Source organism: Rutidosis leptorrhynchoides, chromosome 2 (assembly GCF_046630445.1).
Source record: "Rutidosis leptorrhynchoides isolate AG116_Rl617_1_P2 chromosome 2, CSIRO_AGI_Rlap_v1, whole genome shotgun sequence".
Lineage (NCBI taxonomy): Eukaryota > Viridiplantae > Streptophyta > Magnoliopsida > Asterales > Asteraceae > Rutidosis > Rutidosis leptorrhynchoides.
Window position 1 is genome coordinate 199078914 of NC_092334.1, and position 9516 is coordinate 199088429.

The following is a 9516-nucleotide window of genomic DNA, read 5'->3' on the forward strand; positions in this document are numbered from 1 at the left end:
AATCGAATCGTTTTATCTATATTACTCAATAGTGATAAAACTCTATATACCAACTCATATTCGTCATAAAAACAATTTTATGATTAGCCATGATGACCACGATCAAATTTCGGGACGAAATTTCTTTAACGGATAGGTACTGTGACGACCAGGGAATTTTTGACCAAATTTAAACTTTGTCTTTATATCATTCCGACACGATAAGCAAGGTTTGTTAAGTTAAATCTCAAGAATTTTAAACTGTGTTCATACATTCATTTAACCTCGACCAAATTCCAATGATTCACGAACCATTAAACGAACGTAAAAGATTATATATGAATACGCGTACATAGATTATAACTTGATAACGTTAATGAAATATTAAGTATAAATACTTTACAATATAGTATTTGGTTCCATATGTTTGTCGATGAAATTCCATAGTAATCAATTGATGTAGTTTTCAACTGTACGAAACACTTTTTCATATAACAGGACTTGTCTATCTAAACTGCGGTTATTTAAATAAATGTAAGTTGGAATATTGGGTGTAACGTGTATTTAAAACATGCTCATTAAAAATATATGTTTTCAAATCAAGTACATGATAGTAACACTCGCCTAGTAATGGAATTGACATTTAAAAACGATTAGTACTTGTATCCATTTAAATTCTTAAAAATAAAAATGTTACGGGCTAAACTATTTTCCTAAATGAAATAAAAAAAACTTTAAAAAAATAAATAATTTAAAAAAAAAACTAAATGTTATATTGTTAGATGAAAGATTTTGGATACAAATTTATATTTCTAAAAATGTATATATATTTTAACCACGTCATAAAACATCTTAATTTAAAATAAAATATTTTTGGTAAACAACGAGTCACTGATTTATAGAAGCAAATGACCACGACGCTCAAATTTTATGAGATACATTTTTACAAAGTAATTTATTGATAAATAAATCAAACTATTACTAAAGGTACACGTCGCGTAACGAAAAAGGCCAGTTTTTTAAATGTACGAGAGTGCGCTCGAAAAACCAAAAGTGGTACATAAGTCGTGAGACCACGTCCGTGTCATTTTTATAAAAATTATATTTTTACCATGAACGTGAATATATTATAATATATATTTAATCATATGAATTAAATATATATTTATATATAATATTATTAAACTAAAAAGGTACGTAAGTTTTTTTTTCTTTTCACGGGTCATTAGGTAGTAACACTTTTTCCATACTACATCACACGTTTTTTTTATTTTATTTTTTTATTTATTATACTATTATAATTATATAATTATATTATTATTATATGATATGTGTAAAGGAACCAGTGTCGGTAAAATCTTCGAGTGCATATGAGCTGTAAACCTCCCTTCATTCGGTCCCATGAAATTATTGAGGAATGATTGTGGGAGAGGTCTTATAAAACGCACGGGTTTCATTTTCATTCATATTCTATCTATCTCTCTCGTAGTATATGTATGTTTATATTATTTTTATTATTATTATTATTATTATTAATATTAAGATTATTAATTTTATTATTTTTAGTATTAGTAGTATTAAGAAGCGATATTATTAGTAGTATTACATAAAATACTACGACGAGGTCATGAACGAGTAATTTCAAAACTGGGTTCGAGTAGGATAGGGCTAAGGAAATTATGGGTTATAATTATGGAGGTGATGGGTATGGTTCATGGGTATACTCATGAGGTCAATTTAGTGTTTATCATCTCCGTTGCGTCTACGTACCTTTCCTGCAATATTGAATCTCAATATTGATATGTGAGTACTCGTAAATTAATTTTTACATATCAATAGTGTATCCTTGACTAGTGCTTGAGAATATAGGATTATGCATACTTATATTTTTGATATTGCCCTTAGATAGGTTATGTCGAATCTTGAATTAATTACACCTGCGATTGAGATAAGGTATAAGATATACATGTCCTTGGAAAGCTAGCGAAATATTAAGAACTTTTCCTTTAGATGTCGAATGGTTTCGATGAACGGATTAGAAGATATAGTCAATTGAATTTTTGATATTATTATTAAAAATGATTATTATTATCGTCGTTATTATTGTCGTTCTAGTTTTTATCAAACTATTATTATTATTATTATTATTATTATTATTATTATTATTATTATTATTATTATTATTATTATTATTATCATTAAAAAGTATTATCATTAAAAATTGTATTTCTTTAATATTATTATTATCGTTAAAATTATAATTAGTACTATTATTATTTTTATCATTAAAATAGTTATTAGCATTAATATTATCATAACATTTATTATTATTAGTATTATTATAATTAAACTAAGGTGAGTAACACTTAATTATTTTAATTACTATTATTATCATTAAAATGAACGCGACATAAAAGACGATTTAAAAACTATTAACAAAATTAATTAGGAAATAATGAGTATGAGTATCATGATGAAATTTTAATATCGTAAGATATTGATTTAGATAAAATTTTTGTTTTGCATTATTTTTATAACTATTATTATTAAAAGTACTATTAATATCAAAACTATCATTTTTACAAAATTATTATTTTATGTCATTGTTAATATAAAATTCCATTATATTATAATATCATTTTTAGTAAATATTAAAATTGATATTTTTATCAATAGAATAATAATAATTATTATTACAAAATAATACAACTTTTACTTATTATTATTATCAATATTATTATATCAAATAAATATGTAACACAAATAATATAATTACCTTAATAAAATCTATTAGTAACATTTTATGATATTAAATGAACTTTATAAATTTTATTAATTAAGATATATAAAAGTATATTTTTAAATAAATTATATTATTTACTCTAATAAAATCTTTTAAAAATATTTAAAAGTATAAACGACGATATTTAAACTATATAATAATCATGTATAAATTTTGGAAATCATTTTTGAGTCAAATTGACTTTTGTTGACTTTTGCATATTACTCTCGAGCATTAGGATTGTGATACACTACGATTTAATCAAATTCGTTAAACAACTATTGACCAACATATAAATATATATACTTAATTTAGGTTCGTGAATCTGAGGCCAACCTTGCACTTGTTCAATGATGCCATATGTATTTTTACTACGAAATACAGTATTGTGAGTTTCATTTGCTCCCTTTTTAAATGCTTTTGCAATATATATTTTTGGGACTGAGAATACATGCGTTGCTTTTATAAATATTTTACGAAATAGACACAAGTACTTAAAATTACATTCTATGGTTGGATTATTAACCGAATATCGCCCTTCAAGTCTGGTAACCTAAGAATTTAGGGAAATGGCCCCTGATTGACGCGAATCCTAAAGATAGATCTATGGACCTTGACAAGTCCCATTCGGGGTACGAATGCTTTAGTACTTCGAGATTATTATTATACAGATGAGAGGTTCTATTTGGGGATATTCTATGCACTAATGTTAACGTCGATTACCAGGTGTTCAATCCATATGAATGATTTTTATGCTGATGGTTATATGCATGCATGATGTTTATGAGAAATGAAAATATGAAATCTTGTGGTCTATTAAAATTATGGAAAGGATTGATTATGATAAACTAATGGACTCACCAACCTTTTGGTTGACACTTTAAAGCATGTTTATTCTCAGGTTTGAAAGAAATCTTCTGCTGTGCATTCGCTCATTTTAAAGATATTACTTGGAGTCATTTTAAAAGACGTTGCATTCAAGTCGTTGAGTTCAATAGAGATTATTATTAAGTAAATGAAAGATTAGGTCATTTATAGTTGAATATTATGAGATGGTATGCATACTTGTCAATTATCGATGTAAAGAAAGTTTGTCTTTTAAAAACGAATGCAATGTTTGAAAAATGTATCATATGGAGGTCAAATACCTCGCGATGTAATCAACTATTGTGAATCGTTTATAATGTATATGAACGGGTTCCTTCATTTGCCATTTTGTTATCACTAGATACATGCTCAATCGTCTTCGGAGTTACCAATTGTTCGTCGTCTTCACATTTAGAAACTTTTTCATCTACCCCAACAAATATGGATACTGCCATCACGGTTTCCTTTACCAGCAATGAACAAGTGGTGGTAATAGACGAACTTAACTTGGTTTCAGGAATTTGACTCAGATTTTTCAACTCGCGCTCAAGATTTTGGATCGACTCTTGTTGACTCATCAAAATTTCTGCATTAGTTCTTATATGAGATTCCATGAATTCACTCGTCATACCCTCTTCACTAAATTTCCTTACATCCTCTTTCTCTTTCACATCCGGTGCATACTTTTGAACCTGTTCATGGTTAGTATCCAACACAAAACAATCCTGGACATTCGGTGTATGTAATGAATTAAAAATATTAATCCTTGATCTCTTATTACCAAAAGAAATGTCTATAACCCCGGTTCTACAATTGATAAGAGAATCAATTGTAGCCAAAAATGGACGACCAAGAATGATCGTCGGTTGGATATCCCTAAAGGTGGTCTCTGTGTCCATAACTATAAAATCTACCGGGTAATAAAAGTCTTCCACTTTCACAATCACATTTTCCAACATACCCCTTGGAGTTCTCATTGACCGGTCCGTAAGTTGGATGATAATATCAGTTCGTTTTAAAGTTCCCAACTCGTACCAGTCAACAAAACTTGATGGAAGTATGTTAATACTAGCCCCAAAATCTAATAAAGCCTTTTTGACATTAACATTACCCACCGTAACCGAAATTAATGGTGTCCTCAGGTCCTTCAACTTCGGTGTAAGTGAACCAGAAATGACGGCACTCACTTTTTCAGTTAATTTTACCTTTTTGGGCAATGGCGCATTTAGTTTCCGTTTTTGAACACACAAATCTTTTAAAAATTTAGCATATACAAGGATTTGTTTGATTGCATCAATAAGTGGAATATTTATTTTTACTTGTTTAAATGTTTCCCACATATCATCTATTTTTTGTCCCTTTTTCCCATAAGGGGATTGGTTTGGGGACTCCAAAGCCTTGGGAAATGGAATGGTATTAGTCTCCATGTCCGTTTCCTCAAACTTTTCAACTACCGGTTTTTCAACATTTAACCCAACCCCAAAATCCACCGAAACTTCATTATCATCATTACACAAATCATTTAAAACAGGAGACTTACCTAGACCATACTTGATTTCTGATTTCTTGGGCATTTTTACCTTGTTATCATATGTCTTTCCACTCCTTAAAGTGCCCACCATGTTGACTTCATGTCCTCTTCCTTGTGATTCATGATTCGGGTTAAGCAATGTATAACTCGGAGTTGTATTTGATTCTCGTGTTGCATTTTCCTCCGCCACTTGACCAATTTGCTTACCCAATGCTGCAATTGACTTATTTTGAATTTCCAAAGTCTTTTTCATCTCTTCCATGAATGAACCCATCCTAGGATCTGTGCTTGAGGATTGACTTTGTTGATTATTTTGAGACAAGTTTTGGTTTTGATAGTTATGGTTTTAGTTTTGGTTTTGCCTTTTGTACTGGTTGTTGTTTTGGTTCGGGTAATGGTTTTGGTGTTGGTTTGGTGCATTCATTGTGTTGTTGTTGTCCCAGCTAAAGTTTGGATGACTTCTCCACCCTGGGTTGTAGGTGTTAGAATATGGATCATACTTCCGCCCTTGAACCGTATTCACTTGCTCTTCTGTCCCTAATGGTATGCCCTTTTTGCAACCGTTTGCATAATGATAAGCATCACCACATATCGAGCACACATCCTGAACCTGCACAAAATTAACACTACCACCCTGGTTTGGGTTGTTAAACATTAGAAGCAACATCTTTATCTCATCTAATTCCTTTTCTAAATTCCTAGTTGACCCTCCCAAGTTAGACACGTGGTTAACATGGGAAGGATTGTGAGTTTGTCGTGCAACCGAAGCTTGGGTTTTTGAACCCTTGCTCAATTGCTCAAAAAATGCCCATTCATCCTCACTACTTCGAGTCATAAACACACCACCACTAGCCGCTAATAGGAATTGTCTATTTTGCGAGTCAAGACCATCATAAAAAACTTGGACAAGTTCCCATTTCGGTATTTCGTGGTGGGGACAAGATCTAAGTAATTCCTTCAGACGTTCGTCTGCTTCATGAAAAAGTTCACCTGGCAATTGCCTACAAGATTTTATTTGCATACGCATATCTGAAGTTTTACTTATGGGATAAAATTCTTCTAAAAACCGTTTTTTCATCTCCGCCCAAGTATTAATACTCCGGGCGGGTAAAGAGAGAAACCATCGTTTTGCCTTATCTTTAAGTGAGTAAGGAAATAATCGCAGACGTACCTCATCATCAGTGAAACCATTTACCTGATTAGTAGCACTGATGTTTGCTGCGGGGTATACGAAATAGCTTATATTTTTACAGGAAAAACTATTAAATACGATACAATTTTACACAAGATATTTATTTATTTATAGAATGGATATACTTAAACCTTGCTACAACACTTATAGGCAGTGTACCTAATCGTACAGTAGTGTAGTTTTTAGTAAGTCCGGTTCGTTCCACAGGGAATCTTTTTAAACAAAGCTTAACGCTATATTTGTTTACTTTTATAAAAATACAAATATATATATATAAGTAATATTATTATTATAAAGGGGGTTTTTACCGTTTAATGACCGGATTGTCGATTTTAAAACTTTAGTCGCAGTTAAAACCAAATGTAAAATAATAAATATAAATACAAGACTTAATTTAAAGCGTAAAGTAAATAACGATAATGAAATTGCGATTAATAAAAGTGCGATAAAATAAACTTGCGATAATTAAAAAGTACGATAATTAAAAGTGCAATTAAATATAAAATAAAAATGCGATAATTAGAAGTGCAATTAAATATAAAATAAAGGAAATTAAATATGAAATAAAAGAATTATGCTTATTTAAACTTCCGTAATCATGATGTTTGACGTGTTGATTTTAATTTTTAAGCCCATGGGTTAATTGTCCTTTGTCCTGGATTATTTAATATGTCCATACGGATTTGTCCATAATAGTCCATCAGTCATAAATATAAAGAGCGAAAGCCTTCGTCAAATTATTCTTATTCCCGAAGTCAAATATTCCAACTAATTGGGGATTCGAATTGTAACAAGGTTTTAATACTTTGTTTAATGAATACACCAGGTTATCGACTGCGTGTAAACCAAGGTTTTACTACTTTGTTAACAATTACACCAATTACCCTTGAATGTAATTCACCCCTGTTTCAACAAGTCTATTAACTATTAATCCAGTTCCGTGTCCGGTAAAATGAATAATTATTGGTATTTATAGATATCCCGCCCACCGTACCCAGTCAAGCGTATGTGGTTATATATAAATACGTCGAATTATAAGTTTGTATATTAAATTAACAAGGTATTGTTTAGTTAATATAAAACCCATTAATAGCCCATAGTCTAATTTCCACAAGTGTCGTTCTTTTATCCAAACCCCAATTATGGTACAAAACCCAATTACCCAATTTTAGTAATTAGCCCAACATCATGATTACTTCGGATTAAATAAGCATAATAATAACTTAGCTACGAGACATTAATGTAAAAAGGTTGAACATAACTTACAATGATTAAAAATAGCGTAGCGTTACACGGACAGAATTTCGACTTATACCCTTACAATATTCACTAACATACCCTTATTATTAGGATATAAAATTAAAATTAAAATTAAAATATAAAATATAAATATATATTACGTATATATTGAGAGAAGAAGGAAAAAAAGATGATTAAAATGATCAGAATTTGGTTGGCTTTATAGGGAGTTTCAAAACTTGGGGCTTCGCGACTCGTGGCCCTTTTGGCCTTCAAACTCCGCGAGTCGCGGAGTTTGCTTTTACAGCTCACACGAGTTTGGCTCTTTGTTTACCGACGGTTTTAAATATTTATATAATATATAAATAATTATAAGAATTATTTAAATATTATATTATATTTATGTGCATAGTTGACTTGTAATTTTTAGTCCGTTGCGTCGAGCGTTGAGAGTTGACTCTGGTCCCGGTTCCGGATTTTCGAACGTCCTTGCGTACAATTTAATATCTTGTACTTTGCGTTTTGAATCTTGTACTCTTGTAATTTCGAGACGTTTCTTATTAATAATTGGAACCTCTTTGATTGTATTTTGTACTTTTGAGCTTTTTGGTCGTTTGCGTCTTCAATTCGTCGAATCTGTCTTTTATCTTCACCTTTTATTATTTAAACGAATATCACTTGTAAATAGAACAATTGCAACTAAAAGCTTGTCTTTCTTGAGGAATAATGCTAGGAAATATATGTTCGTTTTTAGCATTATCAAATATTCCCACACTTGAGCGTTGCTTGTCCTCAAGCAATATCGTCTTGAAATACTAGAATCACTTCTTTATTCTTCACACTTTGTACATCAGTGATTTCTATACGGCGGAATAAACAATGGTAGTAACGATATGGTTTACAGTCCCACATGACTATAAAAATTTAGATCCATTAAGGAAATTGGATCTTTATGAAAACATTTGATCTTTTGAAAATTAAATCTAGTTTTTACCCTAGATAAGTTTTCCGGAATAACCCTTCACCGGTGTTTGCAAAATATTTTTGTGGGTTTTGGTGGGTTTCAGATTTGAAAATTTTAGCTCAAAACTTGCGGTTTTGTGTCACCCACTTGCTAACCTTGTATTTGGAAAGCAACACATCCAGTTTACTTGTCCTGTATATTACCTTTCGGTAAACTACCGTCCGGTTGTAAAGGAAAGCGTTGAAGAAGCAACTGTTAAGGCAATGTCCCCTGACATGCTTTTAATTATGGTCTATAACGTGTCGGACGCAATTACTATCCTTGGTAGGAGCAATAGTAAAGCTCATCCTTATAATTTTTCGGTCTGGCACAAGGTCCCGTTTTTGACCATGCTATGCAACCACCGTTCTTACGGTTGACACCCGATTTAGTTCAGGTGACCTAATGAATTCCAGGTGAATTCCTAGGATTTTACGTTCAATGGTAATGAACGCATTGAAAATGGGTTTTTAGAAAACAAATCGGTTTGTAATTTTGATCAAAATATTTTCTCGTTCAAGCTCGAGTTTAGATATCATTAAATTCCATGAGTTTGTAATTCTCAATCTTTAAGGTCAATCTCAAGGATTGAGTAATATCAGGCTTAAAAGCTGATTTTTGATCTTTTAAGGAGATTATCCTTTCTAGGGATCTGATTCATTAGTCTTATCCAGCTAATTTGCATGGTGCCCCCCATTTTACGAGATAAATCCTTCTCATGGTTAGGATAAATCTGACCACTTGGCGACCCTGTTTAATGCTGAGGTCCGTGGATTTCCTGCTGATTTTAGTGATGACTTTTCTAGATTTTTCGTCAACCTACAGCTGGTCTGGACGACAACTTCATGACCTAAATCAAGAAGCGCGTTTCTTTTTCGGAAGACTTTACTTCCTTTTAATGATGGAATTGATTCATCGTGTAG

At 31.1% G+C, this 9516-nt stretch overlaps 1 protein-coding gene across 1 annotated transcript; it reads right to left on the minus strand.

Annotated features, from left to right (window-relative positions):
* Positions 1 to 3939: 3939 nt before the first annotated feature.
* On the minus strand, positions 3940 to 5433 carry LOC139888512 (uncharacterized). Its single transcript, XM_071871518.1, has 2 exons — positions 4948 to 5433; positions 3940 to 4833 (listed from the first exon to the last, which is right to left on the minus strand). Exons 1-2 carry the CDS (start codon positions 5431 to 5433, stop codon positions 3940 to 3942), a joined length of 1380 nt encoding a protein of 459 aa, XP_071727619.1.
* Positions 5434 to 9516: the final 4083 nt, after the last annotated feature.